Here is a 23,393-nt window from a genome sequence, read left to right on the forward strand (position 1 = left end):
ATTTCCTATCTAGTTTCACTTGTGGTTACGTTTTTTTTCTTTACTTAAAGGAAAAAATATTCTTGAAGTTAATCAGCTTCTTTAGGAAGCGTTCTAACATACGAGTATAGATACCTAAGTGTGGGACCCGCGCCAGCCCCTGCTGGTTTAACATTTTTTTATGATCTTCTTCAAGAAGTTTGGCAATTTCTTTGAAGTTTTTAGGTAAGTAAAGCATGATTACATTCTCATGGTGAAAGCTCAATAATACAGAGGGATTTCGTGTAAAGAAGTGGCAGTCTGTCAACTTCTCCCTCTCACATTGAGTTCCCCGCCCCAGGGGACCGCGCTGTGAGGCAGGAGCCCGCCACGCCTGGGCGGTGGCTTTCGGCACAGGTATTCTGTGCATCTGCCGACTGCGGGGCTTAAACCCTGTAGACCGCCCTGGACGTAGTCAGGAGCTGTTCTCACATTGCAGTTTGTTTTGGAGATCTTCCCGTGTGAGCTCCCTAATGGTGGACATTTAGGTTGTTTCTAATTATTTGCTCTTACAAACAGTGCTATAATTACCATCCTTGTAAATGTCTCTTTGTGCATATGGGCAAGCTTTTCTTTAGGGGAGCTATCTATGGTTTGGCAATTTCTACTGCCTTTAATTGCATTGCTTGGTTTCTGGCAGACGATCCTCTGCATGTACAATAACTTTTCATGTCCATACACCATTATAGTGTAAGTTTTAAAAAGATGTTTTAGGCAACAATTAGGAATCTAAGTTTAAGTTCAAAGTCTGTGTGGATTGCTGTGGTCAGCTAAGGTGACACTTGAATGAACGGATATCTGCGCACGTGGCCAAGTTCACATAGGAACTGGCAGTTGTGTTGGGCAGCAGGCAAGGTTCCCCACCCACCCACCCCCGTGTCCATGGTAGAGCACATCATGATTTAAAAAAAAAACATTAAAATATAGGGAAATGCGTCTGGAAGTTGAGGAGCGCTGGTGTGTCACCCTCCCCAGGTCAGCAGCGCGTGGATCCGCCTCCGCGTCTGAGCGGCCTTCCCTGGGACTTTCCCCCACCGATGGGTCTGTGTTGCAGGACTGGTATTCGGGGTTGATCTCCTTGTCTGTTCAGGAGCGCACTGCCCATGCTCTCATGCTGGAGAACTTCCTGGCCCGCGTGTCCTCCTCTCCTGCTCTCTCCCTGTGCCCACGCCGTCCCTCTAACACGGGTGCTTCATTAGCTGCTCACAATCTGCATGATTTTGCATCGCAATGGGCTGGATGTGAGAACATCTGCAGCAGTCAGGAGCGTGTTTTCCTCAGGACTTGACACTGAGCTTGCAATCAGCGTGTAGCACTCTCTCGCTACCCCCCTCCCCTGCCTTCGCCTCTTTCTTTTTCTCTCTGTCTCAACCCGTGACATCTCCCAGCGTTGCTGCTCCAACATCATTGATGCCTGAGTCTTGAATGGTGTCAATCTGAGTTGAAAATGTGCCAGCTTTCTTAACATTATCACTAACAGACTGCTTAATTAACCTGCTGATACCGTCAATAATAGATCTTGGGGTAGGCGTGTGGCACGGCGGGTTAAGCCTGTGCTTATGCCAGCATCCATATCTGAGTACCTGGGTTCAAGTCTTGGCTACCCTGCTTCCAGGTCAGTTTCCTACTAATTCTGCCTGGGAGGCAGCTGATGATGGCTCAAGTGTTTGGGCCCCTGCCACCCATGTGGGAGACCTGCATGAAGTTCCTGGCTCCTGGCCTCAGCCTGGCCCACTGCTAGTTATTGCCAGCATTTAGGGAGTGAACCAGCAGAGAAAAGATCAATCTCTCTCCTCTCTCTGCCTTTCAAGTAGTTGAAACTAAATAAACATTTAAAATTAATGACTGGGTGTTGCCCAGGTGTTAGAAAGCAGAGCCACAGCCCATGGCTGTGCACAGTTTCCTCTCCTGTTTGTTGAGAGTCTCAGTGTCGGTGTCTTGGGGGCTGGATTTGAGGTGGGAGGGGCCAGGGAAGGCTTGAAAGGGATGCAGCAGAATCCAAGGTTCTGGATGAGACCACAGCCGCGAAACCACTGTAACAGCTGGCGTTCTCACTGCTCAAAGGCAGGCATGCCCAGTAGCCTGTGCATGCAGCAGGTGCTCAACAAGTGGACAGCTGGCGTGGACAGTGCACAGAAGACATCAGGGAGTGAGCATGTGTGGTCTAAGGTGGCAGCAGGACCTGTGGCTGCTCCGAGGGAGGACCTGGACCTGAGGCTGCCATCATTCAGAGGGGGTTCTCTTATCTCCCATGGTTCTGTATTTGTCCCTGCTAGCCCTGCGTTTCACAGTGGGAAACTGCAGGGAGGACAGACGGGGAGGATGGGAGATGCTGCCCCAGGGCCTGGGCTGCTCTGCCACACTCTGTCCATCTCCCCCACATTCACAACTGGAGCTGTCCCCGCTCCCCTCCCCTGGCCCGGGCGCAGTATGGGGCCCGAATCTCTGTGTAATTTCGTACAGCAGCCGAGGAGTCTGTGGGGGACCCCTAAACGCTGCCCCATCGTTCACAGCCAGGGGTGCCAAGCAGGAGCTGGGTGGCAGCTGCTCAAGTTCACCTGGTGGACTGGCTGCCCTTGGCCTTAAGGGTGCAAGAACACTGAGCCGTGCTCCTGTAACCTTGCCCTTACTGGAAAGGTGGTGGAGTTGGTGTGATGGCACGGTTTTTTGGAGGGCAAAAAACCCCACTGTCTCCTCCAGAAGTTCTCCTGCGTCTCCTGGGAACTGAAGTCTGCCCCCCCCCCCCCGCCCCCACACACACACCCTGCCCTCTGGGGGTTGCAGAGCACCCCTACTGCCACTAGAGGGCAGTTGCTATTAGAGGCCTTTGGGGGTGAACAAGGAGGGACACAGAGTCGGAGCTGCACTGGAACCCAAGGCCAGATGGCTGCAAACCCAGCCTCCTGACCCCTCCTCTAGGACATTCCCTGCTGCTCCAAATTCCCTTATCCTGATTCACTTTCCTGATTCAGTCAGTCTCTGGCTGTGGTTCAGCCAAGAATCTCTCACAGCACCGTTGACATTTGGCACCACATAACCCTTTGTTGGCGATCTGTCCTGAGCATTGTAGGGTGTTTAGCAGCCTCCCTGGGCCCTGCCCACAGACGCCAGAGCACCCCACCCCCACCCCAGACTGTGATCATCAAAACAGTCTCCTCCAGACATGGCCAAATGTCTGACAAGATCAAGGCAATGTTGATGCCGGGCGAGTGCACCTGCTGTGGGGACCAGAGGGGTGCGGGGCCGAGTCCCAGGCACAGAGTCTGCCATGGTCCCCATTGCAGAGTCGTGCAGAATGGGAGAGAGGCTCAGAGATGGCACGTATGCTCTGAACACATTTAGAACCGCATTTGGTCTCCCAAACCCTACACAGCCTCTCGGTCCTCTCGTCTGCTTATCCCTCCCCACCAAAATGACTGAAACAGAAGATGGAAGCTCAGAGCCCCCTGGGTCGTGCCCCCCCCCCACCTGCAGAGCCCTGTCTCCCAGCTGCAAGCATCCTGGGCCACCCTGCCTCCAGTCGCTGGCTTGGGCAACAGCGGCATCTGTGCTGCCTCCCACTGCGCCTGCCCACTAGGCCTCACCACCCTCCAGCTCCCCAAACCCCGGTGCCCCCCCACTGGAGGGAGGGGGAAGCAGCAGGTGTTGATGCTAATCAGCGTTCACAGCCCAGAACTGCAGTCGCTCCCAGGCTCACACACTCCCCAAAATTAAACACTCATTATACAAAATTAATTGACATTAATTAGCAAAAATTAAAACTTTAAACACAGCAAGGCGCTTTGGGGGGAGAACGAAGCAGGCAGGCTCTGCATTTGTCACCCCCACTTCCCACCCACCTACCACCCCCTTGTCCCCCTACTTTCATTCCGAAGCAGGGTTGGAGGAGTTCAGGTGAGGTCAGCGCCAATACCCCACCACACATCATAGGTGAGGGGAGCAGCAAGAGGCTCCCTGCGAGCTAGGTGGCCCCCTGACTCTGTACCCAGTACTTAACTAAGGAGCCGGGAGCCCCCCTCAGCCCAGGTCCTGAGATCTCAGCTGAGACAGGGGAGGGGGACAGTCAAAGGCCTGCCGTGACCTGCATGCCTCCCCCATGCCTCCCAGCTCCTGGGCACCCAGAAGTTTCTGTCCTGTTGCCTTTCTGCCCTGTCCCACTTTGCTGTGTGACCTCAGCTCTATCACTCCCCCTCTCTGAGCCTCCGTTTTCCATCCATATGATGAGGGGGCGGTGCTGGGTGATCACGGAGGTTCCTGCCTGCTCTGGCACCTGCTGTCGGGGGTTGTGGGAGGGGACGTAGCTCTCTGGAGTTGATTCACTGTGAGGCGTGACGGGATGAGTGAGTACCGGCATCTAGAGAGGATGGGGTGGCTGGAGGGACTGAGGTGCTGACAGCAAACACTGGGCTCCAGGGGCTGTGTCTTCAGGACAGGAGGCCCTCCCAGATAGGCGCGCGCTTCTGCTGCCGCAGCCAAGAGGAGAGGGAGCATCAGCCTCAAGCTGTGGCTGCTCTCCACGCCCTGGTGGCTTCCTCCCTAACACTGGGTGATTCTCCACCTTGGCTCACCAGGTGCTCAGGGGCCCCCAGATCCCTCCCTAGAGACGACAGAGCCCCCACCTTGCCCACTGTGTCTGCCGCCAGGTGTTCAGAACCCCAGGAGGCTGGGGGAAGGAGGAGCCTGGAGACTCCCCCCTCACTCCTGCTCCCTGCACCCCTCTCTCTGCAGCCAGTGCCAACATCTGCAACGTGGTCCTGATGCGGTACGGGGAGCTGGAGGAGGGGATTGACGTCCTGGATGCCGATGGCAACCTCGTGGGCTCCTCCAAGATCGCGGCCAGACACGTGGGTTGGCCAGGGGCTCAGAGCTGGGGGAGGTGGGGGGAGGCCAGCAGCAGGGAGGGGCTTGGTTTTCTCAGCATATTCATGGCTCCAGGGCTTTTAGCTGCAGCTCCCCAGGTTTGCCTTGTTCAGGTCTCCTCACCCCACCCCCACCTCCCCTTTGGATGAGCCCTAGGTCTTCTGGTTGGCTCCAGCCAAGCTGGTCTCTGGACAGCCCCTTGCTTCTCCCCACTCTCCTGCTGCTGCTGTGAAACATCCCCATCTCTTGTCCCAGCCCTCCCAGGACCCGGCTTCTCCTGGGATCCCTCACCCTGAGCAGGTGCTAATTGGTGAGGACAGAGGCGATACCCCCAGAGCCGCCTTCTCCCTCCCCAGGACTCAGTGCCCTGCTGCTCTGGGCCTTTCTGGGCTCCTGGGTAAGAAGGAGGCTGGGAGGCGAGTGGTTTGTGGTTTGAATTGCACTTGTAATTGAAAAAAAGAAAAGCATCCGGTCCATTTGTCCGTCATCTGTGCTTTCCCAGCTGGCTTCCTGATGGGGCTAGTGGCTCATCCTGCTGCCCTGAGCTCTCCTCTGGGTGCTGGGACTGGGGGGAGTCAGTACAGAGGAGGCTGGGCATTCACCCCTGTGACAGCCATCCAGGAAGAAGCCCCTCTTAATCGCTGACCTCCCCTTGCCCCCAGGTTTGGGAGGGCCAAGGGCCAGCTCAGGCTCGGGGCCCCCACATCACAGCCACACCTGTTCAGGAGAGTAAGGGAGCTCTCCCAGGCCTCCCAGAGGCTGAGCACGGAGGGCCCAAGGTCCTGTGGGCACTTCTCAGCCCTGGGCCCCTTATCAGAGGGGGTCGATTCTCAATTTCCTGCTCGCTCCCAATCTGCCGCCCCAGTCCTGTCCTCTTTGCCGGCTCTGTGAGGGAGGGCGGTTGTGGGCAGTGCTTCCTGTGCGGACGGTGAGCCCAGCCTGCAGTTCTTCTCAGATGTGTGTGGTCCTGACCCAAGGCTGGCTTTTTCCTGTCGTTCATAATAGGCGTCGTGAGCGACACCACGAGTAATCCTGCCCGGCCAGATGTGCTGGGTGGTGGCACTCAGCTCCCGGCGCGGGTTTGCTGCCAGGTGGGTGACAGTGCCCGTGGGAGCCCTCTCACCACAGCCTCTGCTTGCTCCTCAGGCCCTGCTGGAGACGGCACTGACGCGAGTGGTCCTGCCCATGCCCATCCTGGTGCTACCCCCGATCGTCATGTCCATGCTGGAGAAGTGAGTAGGGGCCTCCGGGACAGAGGGGCAGCTGGTGGGGATCTCTGCCGGGCACTGCTGCCCTGCCCTGAGCAACTGGCCATTCTGGAAGCATGTGGATATGTGTGCCTGTGTGTACGTGTGCGTGCGTGTGCGTGTATGTGCCCACTGTGCTAGTGAACAGTGCAGGACCAACCATTTTTGAAGACAGACTCTGAGGACTGGTGAGAAGACTCGATTTGGGGTCAGTGCCACCCCTTGCAAGGTACCCAGCATGAGCCCAGTCACCACCTCACTGAACCTGTTTCTCCCCTTAGAAAATACACATAGTAGTAACTGCTTTGCCTCCCTCAGAGGTTATTTTTTTTTTTATTTGAGAGGCAGTGACAGACAGAGGGAGAGCTTCCATTTACTGGTTCACTCCTCAAATACCCTCAAAGGCTGGGCCCAGGCTAGGGTCAGGGCTAAGAGCTGGGAACTCAATCCAGGTCTCCTGTGTGGGTGGCAGGAATCCAATTACTTGAGCCATCATCACTGCTGGCTACCAGGAAGCTGGAGTCAGGAGCCAGAGCTGAGTATTTAACTCAGGGACTGGTGTGGACGTGGGTTTTCTAACCACTAGGCTAAACTCCCAGTCTCCCTCAGAGATGTTTCTGAGAACACATATTTGTCATGACTTAAAACAATAGATAAGGTAGGGGCCATTATTGTGATGCAGCAGGTTAAGCCTCCGCTTGCAACACTGACATCCGGCATGACTGCTGGTTCTGCTATCTGCTGCCCTGCTTACAGTCCAGCTCCCTGATAATGCACTCTGGAAGGCAGCGGAAGATGGCCCAAGGACTTAGGCCCCTGCCACCACAGGGGAGACTTGGATGGAGTTCCTGGCTCCTGGGTTTGTCCTTGACCACCTCTAGCCTTTTGGGGAGTGAACCACCAGATGGGAAATTCTCTGTGTCTCCCTCTCTCTCTCTCTCTAACAAATCTTGAAGAATAATTAAGGGAATGTAACAGCAGCAGTAATCGAGTGTTCATTAGTGAGTGTGAGGTTGAGTCACAGATACCAAAATGCTGCTTGTGCAAAGGCTGAGCAGAGAGGGAGGAGGCGCCAGGGCAGACCCTCCTACGGGTCTGGACAGGCCCTGAGGATTAGGGTAGACCTAGGAGAAAGGCACGGGAAGGGGTGTGAGGTGCAGACCCCTGGCTTGTGTGGGGAATATGAGGAAGGGACCTCTCTCCAGTGCAGTGATTGAGATTAGGGGTGCACGGTAAGGACAGGGCTAGGAGACACCCCTCTGGCATCCTGGGGCCAAGGCTTCTCTTTGGGAAACGTTGCCATGATACTAACATCAATTAAGCACTTGCTACATCCCAGTTCTTTCCCAGTCAGGTCTGTGCCCAAATGTCACTTCCTCAAAGAGGTCCTCCCTCGCCTTGCCACCGCCTCCAGAGGACAGCAACCACATGGGTGGGTGTTTGGTGCAGTGGTTGAAAAGCCACTTCGCACACCTGCATCCTGCATTGGACTGCCTGGGTTCAAGTCCTAGCTCCCCTCCCCAGCCCAGCATTCTGCTAACACACACCCTGGGAAGCAGCAGGTGAAGGCTCGAGTACTTGGGTCCCTGCCACCCACATGAGATACCTGGATTGAGTTCCTGGATCTTGGCTTTGGCTTTACCCAGCCATGGCTATTGTGGACATTTAAGGAGTGAACCAGTGGATGGGAAATTTCTGTCTCTCTGTCCTCGTGTCTCTTGGTCCGTCCTTCCTTCCTTCCTTCCTTTCTTTCTTTTTAAAGATTCATTTATTTATTTGAAAGTCAGAGTTATGCAGAGAGAGAGAGAGAGAGAGAGAGGTCTTCCATCCACTGGTTCACTCCCCAATTGGCTGCTACGGCCGGAGCTGCACCAACCCGAAGCCAGGAGCCAGGAGCTTTCTCTGGGTCTCCCACGTGGGTTCAGGGGCCCAAGGACTTGGGCCATCTTCTACTGCTATCCCAGGCCACAGCAGAGAGCTGGATCAGAAGTAGAGCAGCCGGGTCTCGAACTGGCGCACATATCGGATGCCGGCACTTCAGGCCAGGGCTTTAACCTACTTCGCCGCAGCGCCGGCCCCTTTCTACCATTCAAATAAAAATACAAAAATGTTAACATTTAAAAAGAAGACAACCACCCACCAGCATCTGATGCTCTGGTTTATTATCTGCTCCACGAGGAGAGACTGTCCATGAGGGCAGGGAAACCCTGTGCGTGCTGCCCTGCTCAGAGGTGGGCCAGCTCCCAGCACACAGCAGGTGCCCAGTGTTTGTAGAATAAATGAACGAAAGCTCTCGCCACACTGGGAAGGGATGAGATATCCCCATTTCACAGACGAGGAAAGGGAGGCTGTGCCGCCTGCCTGGGGTCACACACCAGGACGTGGCACAGCCTCAATGGCTCAGGAACGGGCTGTGGAACCTGGGCTCCTCGTGGCACACTGGCTGCCCCTGAGGACTGCAGGTCGGATTGGCGTGTGTCTGAGTCTTGTGTTGCATGGAGCCAGGGAAGGAGCAGACTTGAGGCCTGGCTGTGGGGAGCCTCCATTTTTATAGGAGAGTTGGATGAGACCACCCCCCGCCCCGACCCAGGGCAGCTGCAGGAGAGACCAGGCAGTATGTACCAGGGCCAAGGTGACCTTGGCAGGAGGCAGCACACAGGCCCTGCAGCAGGACCACGGCCGGCTCTGAGAGCAGCACAGGGTTTGCAGAAGGGGCGCTTGCTGGCCAGGGTGGAGGCCTGTTGTGTGGATGCTGTGGAGTCGAGCCTGGCCAAAGTGAAGCGTGTTCGTGGTGGCCGGCTGATGAGGGGCTGTGTGTGCCCACCCGGGAGATGAGCCCCTCCCACAGTTTAGGGAGAGGGTGGTGCTCTGGGAGTCCCTAGGCACGGGTATGGCACTGGGATTTCAGCAAATGAACCAGCAACAAAATTAGAGAGACTTAGGAGGTCAATCACTCTTGTACCCCCGACCCTTGTATCCATAGTTCCCCCCCACCCCCCTCCGTGAACTGAGGTTGTCCCCAAATACCAGCAACTGCAAGTACACACAAGGAGGACGGCCTGTCTGTCCTCGAGACTGCTGAGCCCTGGACCTGTGAGGCAGGTTCGCATGCACCAGTGGCTCTGTCACCTGCGTGAGCTGGTGAGACGGGACCCTGACGTGACACGTTCAGTGAAGGAACTTTACTATGCACAGAGGGGTGTCGAGGGCAGTGGAAGCGTAGGACTCACGGGGAGCCTCCCACACACACACCTCGGGAAGGCTGCCCGCAGGAGAGCGAGGAGTCTCCTCTGCCCTGGTCCTGTTTGGCACTGCAGCTCCTGCAGGCTCTCCACCCTGGGTTTTGTACCAGGAACAGCCAGGATTGCTGGGCTAACGTGTTGCTGGATGTCTCTTCTTGGAAGGGCAGAAGCAGAGCAGGGCTTGTTCTCGGATGTTGCGTGCCTGACATATTCTACAGTTACCCTGAGAACTACCGCCGTGGGTGGGGAAAGCTGGGTCAGCTAGTGCCGTCCAGGGACCTGTCCTGTAGGGACTGACGGAGGAAGGAGGAGCTGTGACACCTTCTCACTTGGCATCTGAGTTGTGCTTGCAGAACATGGAGTGATGGTTAGTGTCCAACTAGTTTGATGGCTTAACCTTGGCTTTGGGCTCACAGGAGGTGCAGATTATGCTAGTTCTGAACCTCCCCAGCCTAGGTCTGGGTGCCTGTGGACTGGTTGAGTTCAGGGTCCAAAGAAGCCCAGCTTAACCTTTGGTGCTCCTTGCAGCCTTGTGTTTGGTTGGTTCTTGCCTGGAGCTTCTGGGGGGCATCAGAGGTAGGAGAGAGTCCAACCCGAGTTGCTTTGGGACTATTAGGGTGAATGAGACCCTCCCTGTGCCCCCAAAGACGCTAACCACAGGACGGTGTGGTGGAAGAGGCAAGGCAACCTGGCAGAGCCAGATGAGACCTTCGGTAGGAAAATGAAATTGGGGTTCCTGCCAATCTAATGTGGTCAGGGAGCCTCCCTCAGCATCAGTTTTCCACCTGGAAAACGCGGACCCTACCCCTTCACCGCTGGGCTCACTGGGCCTTTGCCATGGGTACCCCCTCTCAGGTCCTTGGCAGGGGCCTCTGCTGAGGAGGCTGATGGGAGTGGCAGCCCCCACGATCTGGGAGTCCCAGGTGGGTGAGGGAGTCCAGACTGCCAGGGAGAAAAAGACAAAAGAACACTTACAAAGCAGCCTACTTGCAAATTAATGGAGCGCAAACTAGCTGTGCTACAAGTGCTGAAGGAATGCATCGCGGTGGGGGAGACCAGCTGTTGTGTGGCAGGCCAGGGGCTGGGACCTGGCTCCTCTGGTCTCAGTTTATTCTCTGCAGGAGGAGCTCACTGAACCCAGGGCCCGGGCTTCCTTGGCAGGGGTGGAGCAGGGCTGGGGAGTGGGGAAGCTCAGAAGAGTCTCAAGTCAGAAGCTGGGACTCACCCAGCCCAGAGGTGGGCTGCCTTATGGGGGGCGGGGGGGTGTGCACACAGGCAGGCAGGCATAGGGTGCAGCCCCTTGTCCCACTGCAGCATGGCATGAGCTCAGCATCCAGGCTGAGTAGGAAGCTGGTTTTAGACCCAGGGCTGGGATCAGCCTCCTCCCAGCTCAGAGGCAGAGGCCTGTGCTGGGTCAGGGGGCTGCGGCTCCCTCTCCTGCATCGCTGGCCTTGGGGTGAGGAAGGGCTGCAGAGGCACCAGGCTGCATCCTGGAAGCTGGGTCAGGGACCAGACCACACCCTGGTGGTGGGTCTCCGAGTCCGCTCCCACAGCCTCCATCTCTTCCTGGGATCCGGGTCTTTCCTTTCTCCCAGGCATTTGCACATCTCTCCATCTGCATATTTTAACTCCCCCAGCTGCCTTTCCAATCCCTTCCTGCCATTTCCCTCTCCTCCTCCCCTCCCCCAGCCTGCTGTATTCACTCTCCCGCCTGCTTGCTCTGGGCTGGGACTCAAGACTCCTGCTTGGCCGCAGCCTCCCTCGCAGCCGCAGCCTTGGGTCTCCCTTCTTCCTGAATTGGGAGTTTAGACAGCCCTGGGGTTTCCTGTACTTCCTCGCCAGTGGGGACTTCAACCAATCACACCTGAGACAGGGACTGAGGCCACAGCCCTTTGTGGCAGGGGAGCGATCCAGTGTCTCCATCAGAAGGTCTCAGGGGTTGAGCCCATGGCCTGCCCCTTACTCTTTTCTCCCTCCCACCCTTGCCTACCCTCAGTGACCCTTAGGGCTGTGCCTATGGGGACTTCACACCCTCCTGCCACAGTCTCTTGGGAGCAGGGACTCTGAACTCCCACATGCAAGTTTGGAGAATGAGCCAGGTGTCCCTCTATCCTTGCCCTGCTGGAGAAGTTGACCTGAGTTGAAAGCCAGCTGGTCTGCTTCAGGCTTACTGCAGCCCCTCGGTACTCCTAAGGAAACCAGCAAGGCCCTGCGCTGAGCGCGGGGAGGGTGTGGGGCTTGCATGGCCTAGCCTGGGAGAGGATGAGGAGGCCCAGTGGATGTGAGCTTGGTTCCGGCGCCTCTGTCTCTGTGGCTCTTACTGTTGCAGAAACCACTCTCCAGTGGCTCCACCCAGGCTTCCCTCCTCGGCTGGACAGATTGGGGGTCTAGGCAGGTGGGAACCGCAACCATTGTGCAGGTACTGAGCACTTAACGGGACTGTGGGCATGCAGAGCCCATGTCTAACACCAGCTGAGTCAGGGGTCATGGGTAGGGGGCCCTGGGGAGTATGCCTTCTTACCTAGCTGTCCCGGGCCACTCCATGTACATTCTGTTACCACCTGGTCAGGGCCAGGTGCCCTGAGATTCTTGCCTCAGGAGGTGAGGATGGTGTAGGGTCTTCCTGTTCCCACAATGCCCCCATCTTGCCTGCCTTGAGCCTGGCTCTCTTGGAGGAGGGGAAAGACCCCTGACTTGATGGTCACGTGGATGCAGTTATAGAGATCAGACAGTGAGGGCTTGGGGGTACCTAGATCCTAGACTTTGCTTCAAGAAAGAATTCAGGAGTGTGTTGGAGGACAGTGAATAGCGAGCAGCAAGTGTTTCTTGAGAAAGCGAAGATGCACACTGCACACACAGGGCACACAGGGTGGGGCCCACTCGGAGGGGAGTGGCCCTGGCCTGAGCCATGTTTTACGTTCTAAGGGCCGTTATGAAAGGGGAGGTACCTACTAATAAAGGGGCAGAATACTCATGTTTTTTTCTGGTAGGCAGGCAGGTGGAGATTTCTCAGGATTTATTTACTGCCCCTTTTTGCTCCTTGTATGGTCCCATGTTTCCTATCTTGGCAGCTGGTAGGTGTGTTATTGAGCATGCTAAGATATTCTAATTAGTGTATATGGAGCTACGGGTCAGTCTGGGTCAGCCTTGGCCCCTGGTGTCAGCCTGGTCCAAGCAGGGGGCCTGTTTATCTTCAGAGCAAAGGGAACTAAAGCCATATCCCACAGGCCTTGAGATACTAGGCATTCCTCCCAGGGGGCTTGACTGTCCAGTCTGCCTCCCTGTCTCAAGTTTTAGTGTCTGCCACGTGCCCCCTTGCACTTAGTCCAGTCGTCCATGCTGCTGGCACCTCCAGGTCTCCCCAGGTGAGTGCCTGTGGCCCTGGCTTAAAGATCCTGCCTGTGGATTGTGCAGAAGGGAGATCCCTGGTGAATGTGGTGAAGGTGTATTGGGCAGCTGGTGTGACCTCTGCCCTGGGGAGCCCATTTTGTCCTGGAGCTGGAAGACCCTGGGCCCTGGAGGAAGGTTTCCCTATTCCCTCCTGGCCCAGGAATGACAGCTCCCTGCAGGGAGCAGGTGCCAGGTGGGTCATGCTGGAGGCAGAGCTGACAAAGGGGCCCGCAGCAGGGAGCCAGGAGCTGTTTGAGGTGACAGCACTTCCAGGGAGTCGGGAGTCCACGCCTGCCGGCCCCCTGCAGGCTTGGCCTTGGGCAAATCACTCTCCCTCTCTGTGACTCTTGGGTAGAGCTGAAAGGAGGCCAGAGGGGTGTGTTCTGTTCCTGGACACCGAAGATGACCTCCTCAGGCCGTGCGGGTACATGTGTGTGAGTATATGTGCGCCTGTGCTTATGAGTGCATGTGTGTGCACCTTTGTGTGCCTGCATATATGCACACATATGTGTGAGTGCATGTGCTTACATGTTCATGTGTGTGGGGGTGCACATGCTTTGTCTCCTCCCTGAACTTGGCACCTGCTCTGGTTCATTTCACCATGTGTTGCCTTTGAAAGTGGTCTTACTCCCGCGTGTGTCTCCCTGGGAGCAGGGGCTGGCAGAGTCTTCTGTCTTCTCCCTCTCTTGGGACCTTATTGGCACAGGGCTAGACACATGGTGGGTGGGTGCCCTGCAAATGTTTAGAATTTGGCCGGCAGTGTGCTTCCAGGCAGGGCTTGGGCTTTAGGGGTGTCAATGGAGGCAAGCCCTGAAGACATAATTCTGCCACATCTACTTCACTAATGCCTGACCCTGGGCCCAGAACCACGCTGCCCTGGCCCCGAGACTGCTTGGGACCCAGCATGAGGGCTAGTGGCAGCCTGCTCCATCTTCAGGCCTCATGAAGCTCCTCCTCTCTCTTCCCCACAGAACTGCTCTCCTGCAGGCGCGCCCCCGGCTGCTCCTCCCTGTGCAGAGCCTCGTGTGCCTGGCTGCCTTCGGCCTGGCCCTGCCACTGGCCATCAGCCTCTTCCCGCAGATGTCGGAGGTCAGTGGAGCTGGGAGCGGGTGGGTAATGGCAGGGTATTTCAGTCATTTGTTAGCAAGTACCTTTTCAGCGCTGACTCCTGAGCTCTGTGCTAGGCACTGGGTTAGAACCGGGAAGGCAGCAGAGGATGGCCCAAGTGCTTGGCCCCCTGCACCCACATGGGAGACCTGGAGGAAGCACCTGGCTCCTGGCTTCAGATCAGCATAGTTCCAGCCTTTGCGGTCAATTGGGGGGTGAACCAACAGAAGGAAGAGCTTTCTCTCTGTCTCTCTCTCTCTCTCTCTCTCTCTCACTGTCTAACTTTATCTGTCAAATAAATTAAAAAAAAAAAAAAAGAATTGCACAGGGAATAGCAAATGAGGAACAAGGACTGTTGGGATGGGGGAAGTTCAGCTGCGCCTAGAAGAGGGGACAGTACATCACACTCAGCCTGCAGGAAGGTGGCATTTCCCTGGGACCCAGCGAGAAGGGATGTGGGGGGACACACGGACTGGGGGAGCTGGGGGGAGGTTCTAGGGTAAGGCGGCACTCAGCATGTCCTGAGAGCTTAAGCAGAGCAGAGCCAGATAAGGGAGGCCAGGCTGGGGAGCTGGGCCCAGGTGGTATTGGGAGAGTGGACATCAGAGTGGATGGTTGATGTCCTGATTTGGAGTGGACCCTGGAGCTGCATCCCGAGTAGGAGCCGGAGCTCTGGAGAAGGAGCCATCGGGAGGCTGTGGCGGGCATCCAGCCGGAGACCATAGCGGCTTGGACCAGGCTATTGGCAACAGGCGTCCAGAGAAGGGGGCCCTGTAAGGGAGGGTGAGGAGGGACTGTGTGTGGTGGGAGGGAGAGGGAGCCGGCAGGATGCATGCCTGGGTTTCGAGTTTTGTACAACCAGGTAGGTGTGGGGGCCAGGTCACAGGATGGAGCAGGGTGGAAGAGGGAGCTGGAGGGGTCCATGGGGGCGAGGAGCCTGGGAACAGGCAAGCGGAAGTGCCCTGCGGGAAGCTGCTCTCGCTCTGGAGTCCCTGAGGCTGCAGGGCCAGGGCAGGCCCAGGCCAGGTGGGACCAGGGGTAGTGGCTGCCCACAGCTCAGTGCCCCAGGAAGTTGAAGAGTGTCCATCGGCATCTTGGGCAATGAGGGCCGGTCCTGTTCCCTGGGGGAAGGGGCCCAGGTGACAGGTGCAGCTCAGCACCAGGGAAATGAGACAAGCAGAGTCCCCCGTGGGACCAAGAGAGGCTTTGCCGTAGCTGATTTTCCATGTTTTCCATGGGAGGGACAGCAGCTGTGTGACTGTGAAGGGGAAGGCGGGGGGGACAGGGCGGGGATCCAGGGCCTCTGCTGGGGGCGAGCCCCTCCCACTCCAGCAGGCTGCAGAGGAGAGGGGGCAGATGAAATTGGGGTGGGGAAGTGGAGGGAGTTGTTCTGGTGGCTTCTGTGTTCCGTGACAGCACAGAGGAAAGGAGGGAGGGGCAGGGTAGACGAGGTTTGAGGGCTTGGAGAAGGTTTGAGATACTAGGAGGCGGCCATGGGGGAAACAGCTGATTGCGGGTGGCGGGGAAGTCTGGTGGGTTGTGCAGGGTGGAGGGTCAGCAGAGGGGTAAGGTCATGGGGTGGGGTGGAGTGGGGCAGGGACTGGGGCAGCCAGTTGGGGGATGAGCTACAGGGCCCCCACCCTTCGTGCCCCACATAACCCCATTTTGCAAGGCAGGGTGGGCAGGGCGTCTGGTAAGGAGACAGGCAGGTGGGGCAGCGCTGGACCTGTGCTCTATGCTGGGTTGGAAGTGGAGAGGGCAGGACACTGTGTGCGGGGCAGACCCAAGGAGCAAACTGAGTGCTGGTAGGAGTGAGCCAGCATGGCGTCTGTGATCTCAGGACTGACCCTGCAGCTCCTGGAGAGAAGTTGAGGGAGACGATGCTAGACCCCGGCTGTGAGGCCTGGAAGAGGGGGTAGGGACCCAGCTTCCAGGCCCCCAGGGTCCTTGGTGGGTGAGCACTGGAGTCATCTCCCTCCCTGAGCCCCGGAGGAGGTGAAGGTGGCGGGTGAGGCTCCTGTCTTGAGGGACGCCACACAGGACACAGCAGGCTATGATCTGAACTCTGATCTGTGCCAGCAACTGCTTCATGCCCAGAGGGCCCAGGCCAGCTGTAGTGAGGACAGGGAGGCTCCTGCCACTGCCCAGCCTGGGAAAGCTGCAGTCCAGGGAGGCCCAGGGGGCTGAGAACCCAGGCAGCCTAGCAGTTGTGCAGATGGGACAGATGGCATTCCTCAGTGGTCCTTGGCATCCCCTTCCCCTTCGGGTGCTCCCTGAAGCTGCTACCTGTCCCCGAGAAGTCAGCCGGGGTCCAGGGTTCAAGGCGAGGATCCAAATCACCTGGGTGCTTGTAGGCGCCCTGTGCGCTGAGCTTCAGGCGGCTCTCACAGCTCCCCCTGCCAGCACAGGGCCACCCAGGGCAGAGTCCGCAGCACGGAGTCGGAGACCATCCCGGTTGGGAGGACTTTTAGGGCCTTCCAGTTCACTGCCTTCCAGCTCTGCCAGGGAAGCGGAGGCCCAGGGCAGCCACAGAACTAGCCCTGGGTGGGGCTGATGTGACCGGAAGGCCGGAGGGCCACACTCCCGGTGCAGAGCAGGAAGTGCTGCCGCCTCCGCTGGATCTCTGGGACTAGGTTTCTCGCCTCTCCCAAGCGCCTGTCTACAGTCTTAGTCCATTTCTGCTGCTGTAACAAAATGCCTGAGGCTGGGCGCTGTATATAGAAAAGAGGTGTGTTGGGCTCATGGTCCAAGCAGCATGGCGGAGAAGCAGAAAGAGAACTGACCACAGCAGAAGGGCCCAGGGATGTGGGGAGCTTTACCGCAACCAGCTCTCTCCGGATCTACTGCATGTGTGAACAGTGTCAATCCCTTCTCGGACCTAACTGCCTTCCACGAGGCCACACCTCTCAGAGGTTCCACCATCTCAACACGGACGCACTGGGGGCTCAGCCTCTAGCATGTGAACCTCTGGGGACAACCCACAGCAGCTGTCCTGGGGTGGGGGTGGGAGGCAGCAGAGAGAGGAGAGGGCTGGGGCCACACTGCGGTGGGGAAGGTGCTGGGTGTGCTTCAAGAGGCAAGTAGTGGGGAGGGGGCTGCCACCCGCCTGCACCAGCCTCCAGCTCTGATGACCCCAAGTGAGCTGCCCTGACCTTGCAGAGGCTCCACGTCAAAGTCCAGGCCCCTCTCTCCCCATGCCTTCCTCATGTAGACCCGCAAGTTAGTTCTTCTGCACACCTAACCAGAGTCTCTCTTACTGCAACCCAAGCCTCTTTCTCAGCACTGGGAAGAGTACAGTCATCCCGTAAATCCTTGTCCTCTGGGAAGGGAGAGAAGGGGCGTGATCTTGAGAGCTCGCTCCTCAGCTGTGTCCACCCCTGCAGGATGAGGGCTGGCTTGGGTACCATGGGGTATTCTGAGGCCTGTCTGTGAGCCAGGCACTGAGGCCCTCCGCCGATTGGCTGAGGGGACCTCGTTCCCCACGAATCCTCTCAATTAATCCTCCCTAACGAGGTGTGCTTCTGCTGTGTAGGGATCTCGTCTCCCGTCCCCGCTGCCAGTGGGATTTGCTACAATGAGTCTGGACTTGCTTGGGCTGACCCAGCCTTGCCAAAAGCCACCAAGGCTGTCAACAGAAGTAATCACTGGAACACTAGTTAATTAATTGGTGGAGATGGAGTTTAGGCTCTGGCTCCTAGAACGGCTGGCCTGCGGTGATTGGTGCACGGTTTCTGACTCCCTAACCCCAGAAGTTGAGGGAAGAGGTTCAGGGCTCCCTGCAAATCCTTCGAGAGAGTTTACAAATGAGGATCTCTGCCTGTTACGATGGTGGTGGGGGCCAAATAATCCTAATCATAGCTACCGATTACTGAGCGTCTACCAGGCCAGCACCGTGCTGGGAACTCTGTGTGCTTTACTGTATTAAGTCCATGGTAAGGCTGGGGGTCAAGCAATGTTATGTCAACAGATGTGTGCCTCTGTGGCTCTGGGGAGAGATTTTGGTTGGCGACAAGGAAGCCTCAGTGGGCGGAGGGACTTGAAGCCCAGGGAGGGGAGGAGCTCACTGTGGGAAAAAGAGTGACCAGCAAGAAAGGGAGAGTGCTCAGGTGGCGTGGCTTCATGTAAGCCTAGGACAGGGGCGTTGCAAGGAGGAGGGGGCTCTCTGCACAGGGAGTTCCTGCAGAGGGCACTGGGAGGAGCTGGGGCTTGGCAGCTGGCTCAGGCAGCCAGGCCTGGAAGTCTGGTAGGCAAAATGGTCATACTCACGTTTCCTCATGGAGAAGCGAGCTCTGGGCTGGGAAACCAGGAGAACGGCAGAGGAAGTGTCCCTCACTGTGAGAGGAGGGTTAGGGGCTTGGAGGGAGGGCAGTGATGTAGAGGGAAGGCTGCTAGCCCCAAGGGTGGGAAGGCATGGCTGCCATGTGGTCCCTGGGGCCGACGAGGGAGGGGCCTGGTTGACTGTGGTAGGGAAATAGGGGCCCAAAGGACGACAGTCCTATGAGGTAGGGCTCCTTGTTTACACATGGGGAAACTGAGGCACGTCAAGCCAAGTGCTTACCCCCAGGTCCAGTGTTTGTACTGATTGAGTGGGCTTTGCACCCAGACAGAGGATCCTGTAGCCCTCTGCAACCTGCCCACCCCTTGCCCTTGGCTGCGCACCAGAGCCTTGGGTGCTAACTTATCAGTTAGGGCATCTGGGGCTCTCGTCCGGTGTCCATCTTCACAGGGACCTCTGCAGAAAGTGTCTGTGTCCTTGCTTTCTAATCTAGAGCAGAGGAAGGAGCAGGAGGGGCCTGGGAACCAACAGGTGGGGCTGGAAACCGCCTTAGAATTTGGATCAGGGAAGTAGTGTCAGGCTCTGGCCTCCTTCTGGACTCCAGTCCCGTTGCCCAGGCAGACAGCATGAGGTCTGCCCTGGTGGGTCCTGGGACCTGGAGGTTAGAGCCACTGAGGGACGATGGCCAAGGCCTGCTCAGCCTGGCTGTCCCCAGGCGTGGACGGGCTGTCAGCACCAGATTCTGTTCCCTAGCCTACAAAGACTTCTGGGATGATGACCGCGTAACAGCTCCCCGTGGGGCAGACAGAGCTCAGGTGCAGATGGGCAGGATGATGCAGATAAAGAGGGCTGCGTGCGTGCCGGCCAGGGCCACTTCAGGTCCAGTAGGCTGTGGAGGCCTCCATGTGGCGTGTGCGTGGGGGCTGATTTGTGGTGGCCTTTCTGCCCTCCAGGTGACTGTGGGCACTGCTGTCCTTCCTTCCCAACCCCCTCACACACACACACACACACACACACACGCTGGTGGCTCACGTCCCCCAGGGTCCCCTCTCCAGTGCCACAGGCTTGGCTGCCACAGAGGTAGGACCAGGCTGTGGCGAATGTCTGCAGCTCCACCAGCCGGAGCTCGCTATGTGGGAGCGCTTCCAGTCCTTAATGAACCTCGTGTCCCCTTGGAGCAGGAAGCAGTGCGCGGCCCCGGCCCCTCCCGGCGCCCCACCTCTGTTTCTGTGGCGGCTTTCTTTGTGCCTCTCTCTCCCTCCCTGGATTCCTTGTGGCTGCCCCCCCCCCCCCGCCCCGTCCCCTGTCTGTCCCCCACTGTTCCCCCAGGAGCTCGGGGGCCGGGGGGACAGGGCTGCACGCACAAGCCGGAGCCATTGTTCGACAATCTGTTTTTGTCTTCATCTCGTTGGCAGGCGGCAGGAGAGGAGCAAAAGGTTAATGAGGCACTGTGAACGGGCGGCGGCGGGCGGGCGAGCCAGCGTGGTGACAGGGAACTAATTAGGAGCAGTTTAACAGGAGGAAAAAGTGAAATCTCCTCTTCACCAACTGTCAATAATTAGCTGATTTGGTGAGGCTGAAATGTGTCCACAGAAGAAGGCGGGGCCTGTCTGGGGACGAGGGAGGCCTGGGGAGCAGGGGCAGAGGGGGCTTAGTCCTGCCGCCAGGTGGGCTGGGGGCTGGCGGGTCACCCCACGTCCCCCAGGCCTGCCCTCCACCCTCAGCCTCAGCTCCTCCTAGGACTAGGACTCAACCTCACAGGCCTCGGTTTCCCCAGCTGTCAAGCGAGGAGTTGGAACCGGGTTTCTACCTGGCTCGGCCCAGGAGGATTCTGGAAGTGTAGACACAAGCCAGGACCCTGCTCGTGGAGTCCAGAGAGCTGTCTGCGGGGCCAGGCCTGGCTCGTGAATGGTGCCAGGGGTTGACTGGGCAGGGCCTTTGCCTGTCCTGTAGTCCCCGGGACCCTCCCAGCAGCTGGCAGACAGAAGGGCTTGGGCAGTGCCCTGGGCGGGGCTGCCGCTGCAGGGGCTGGCGGCCAGAAGGGGGCGCTGCTCTCCCTTGCCCCAGCTGTTGACGTGGCCATGGGGCAAGGAGTCAGCTTCATGTCCTGGGCTTGTTTCCTGTCCAGCCTGTTTGCCCTGTCGGCCCCTGGCCTTTGACCTTCCCCTCCCCAAACACCTTGAATGGAAGAAAAGACACCCTGAGAGCCCCTGGGGCTTCCTGCTCTGAGCCTGCCCCCCCCCAGCTCTGGGGGGTCCCAGGCGGGGCTCACCCTGGCCCCAGAGTGGGGCTCTTAGGGACCTCCCTCACTGGGGTCCAGCACAGCCTCCCCCTTCTCACTCCTCACCCCCACTCCTCCCTGTTCTCTTTGCTGTGGTCAGAATTAGTAAACAAAGAGAGACACCTGTAAGGCAGAGGAATGTGGGTACCCCCGAAGCTGCCGGAACCTCCACTGTGTGCCTCTACCCCTCACCAGCCCTGAGGAAAATGGTGGTTCTGATGAACCAGCTCAGCGAGGCAGCTATGACCCTGGGAAGCACACGTGCCCCGCAGTGATCTCTCTTCCTCACAGACATTTTAGAACTCCCATCCGAGAATGGAGAAGGGTTAGAAGTAAGCTTGGACCACATTCAAGCTATTCTAGAAGTGACTCTTCCTCCAGGCAGTCCTCTCTGATGTGCACCCCTCCCCGTGTAGACTGGTCTTCTAGGTCCCATTATCCCCCTGGGACAACAGCCCTTTCTGTACCTTGCCACACATGGTGAGTGAGAACTGGCACCCTTTTTCTACCATAATACGGAGCATGGCTCATCACCTTGGCTTTGTTGGTTTCTGCTTGTCCCACTTCCCCAGGGCTGATGTGAAGCAGAAATAATGTCCAGGGGTCATTGTGTCCCTCCTGAGGCCACAGCAGTGTCCACTGTGGCCAGAAGCAGGGGCGTCCTCCCCTCCAGGCCCAGATCCATCTCCTACTTTACTCACGGATGTTTGTTTGGGGTTTTTCTCCTTTACCGGTTTCATCAGTCCCTACTGAACTCCAAAGTGGGCTATTTTTGCCATCAGAAATCTGCCGCCTCCCCGCCCGCTGCTTTCTTGGAGTTCGCCCATAGGACCCCCCAGGAGGGATGGATGGGAATGGCAAAGCCACTCAGAGCCCAGGAACGCCAACGCCACCTGTCATGTTGCCTGTTCCCCACACCCCCACCCCAAGCCCGCACATGCACACGGGCCCACAAGCGCACATGCACAAGTGTGCACACAGGCCCGGACAGCAGGCCTCAGCAGGGCCACCTCCCAGCCCGTCCCTTCTGCTTCCCCCTCCTGGGATCTTCTAGAACAACTCGCTGAATTTAGGTCAGGGAGAGAGGGGTTTGGTTGCGCAAGCTTCCGTGGAGAGTATTAAAGGCATCGATAGGTACAAAGTGTGAGAATAAGCGTGGCTCGGCCCAGTGAGCTGAGAGCAGGACACAGGCCAGCGGGACGAGCCTGGGCTTTCCAGGCCTCCATGGAGCTCTCCTATCCATTTCTTGATATTATCTTCGTCCCAGTCCCAGAGGAAGAAAAATCTTCCCACTGTACGTATAGGGAAACTGAGGCCTCCAGGCTGCGAATCCAGAGGACAGAGAATGATTCTGAGACTGGTCCACCAGAGGGCACCCAGGAACAGTGCAGAGCTCCAAGATGCAGAGGGGGCACCCGCGGCACACAGGAGGCAGGGAGTGTGAGACAGGATCCTCACTTGACGGAGGGACTTCCGTTCCATTTGCTATCGCTGGTCGCTGGTGTTGAGGACCGCCTGCCTACAGGCCCAGGGACGCTGAGCTGCTGTGAGTGACAACAGGGAGGGGTGGAGGCCACCGTCTTCCCACCTGGTTAAGGAACGAGTCAGCCCATGACTGGGGATGTGACAGAGAGGGAAACAAGTGCCAGGAACCAGAGGCAGCAGCAGTACATTTGGTTTGAGGTCACAGGAGGCTTCCTGGAGGAGGCAGCCTTAGAGGAGTAGCCTCTCAAAGCCTGTGAACCGGAAGCCTGACACAGTGTCCAGGGATCCAGGCTCAGGCTGTAACTGCTCCCTGGCCCCTGCCTAACGCCCTTGGCCTCCAGGGACCCTCAGGAGAGCTTGCCCAAAGATGGGGCCTGGCTGTGTGTGTGTGAGCCTGCCCAGCCCTGGCGAGGAGGGTGGGATAGAGCTGCCCGGCGGGCGGGTAGGTTCCAAGCCTGGCAGAGGCCTCAGACATACAAGGTCAGCCAGGTACATGGACCCTGTGTCAATGCTGCCACCACCCGCAGCCCCTCAGAGTCAGAGTCCTGGACCCCAGCCAGGGGCAGGAGATGGCTGGGAGTTGTATCACACGGTCACAACAAACACCCCGCCCCCAGCCCCATGTCTTTGTAAAGGAGGCAGAAAGCCACAGAAGAAAGACCGGGAGGAGGAAGTTCTTTGTAGTAGGTAAAAGCCCCCGCCAGAGGGGCACAGGCTGGGGGATCCAGTTTCCTGTTTATGTCTCTGCACCTCAGCTCCAGGTTCAAATATGTCAACTATCCGCTGGCCACGGCTGCAGGTGTGTGCTCCCAAGGCTGTGAAGGCAGAGGTGGCCTCACATGCATTCCTGACTCTGGCCCCCCCACCCACCACGAGCTGGGAGACAGAGGTAAATAGCTCCAGGTTAACCCTTCCCATGCCACCAAGGAAGGGCATCGGGCTGTTCCGGGGCTCTGGAGCCGGCTGGGCCTGGGGTGCTCAGGGGAGGCCGGGGACATCTCCTGGGGGGGTCAGCAGGGCCTGAGCTAGGGCCGGAGGGTGGGACCAGAGCTCTGATGTGGCATGGGATCGGGTGAGGACACCTCTGGATGGAGCTATGGGAGCCAGGGCGCACGTTCTGCCTGGAGGCAGGGAGTCCTCGCGGGGTTCTCTAGGGCAGCATGTTCCTAGCACCCCCAGTCCTGGTGTTGATTGTTAACCTCCACTCTCTCAGCGGTCCCCGTGCTGCCGCCCTCCAGCTCCGACGCCCACCTGAGCAGCTCTCGGGGGCTGGGGAGCAGCCTGCCAGATGAGAATCTGGGCCACTGGTTGCACTGCCCCAGCTGGCAGCCCAGGGCTGGCTCGCCCCTCTCTCTGCCCAGCCTCCCTTTTGCTCATCACCTTCTCCTTGGAGAAGGCCTCTCAAAGCTGCTGTCGCAGCTGAGGGCCTGCCCTCCTTGTCCCCAGGCCCTGGTCTGCCCTGGCCCCTCCTCTCACTGAGCCTGGGC

The 23,393-nt window shown here is 58.0% G+C and overlaps 1 protein-coding gene across 4 annotated transcripts in view; it reads left to right on the forward strand.

Moving 5' to 3' along the window:
• Positions 1–23,393, forward strand: part of SFXN5 (sideroflexin 5) — a 122,661-nt gene that overhangs the window by 91,538 nt on the left and 7,730 nt on the right. For 2 of the 4 annotated variants that reach the window (XM_002709756.6, XM_089327545.1), the window contains 3 exons: positions 4,747–4,862; positions 6,025–6,110; positions 13,729–13,846. In XM_002709756.6, the coding sequence (XP_002709802.1) occupies positions 4,747–4,862; positions 6,025–6,110; positions 13,729–13,846 (320 nt within the window). The remainder of the gene's footprint in view (positions 1–4,746; positions 4,863–6,024; positions 6,111–13,728; positions 13,847–23,393) is intronic. The other 2 variants (XM_017340676.4, XM_051837500.3) reach the window with 2 other exon arrangements.

The sequence above is a fragment of the Oryctolagus cuniculus genome, chromosome 2, assembly GCF_051225735.1.
Source record: "Oryctolagus cuniculus isolate XC-2025 breed Fujian yellow rabbit chromosome 2, ASM5122573v1, whole genome shotgun sequence".
Taxonomy (NCBI): domain Eukaryota; kingdom Metazoa; phylum Chordata; class Mammalia; order Lagomorpha; family Leporidae; genus Oryctolagus; species Oryctolagus cuniculus.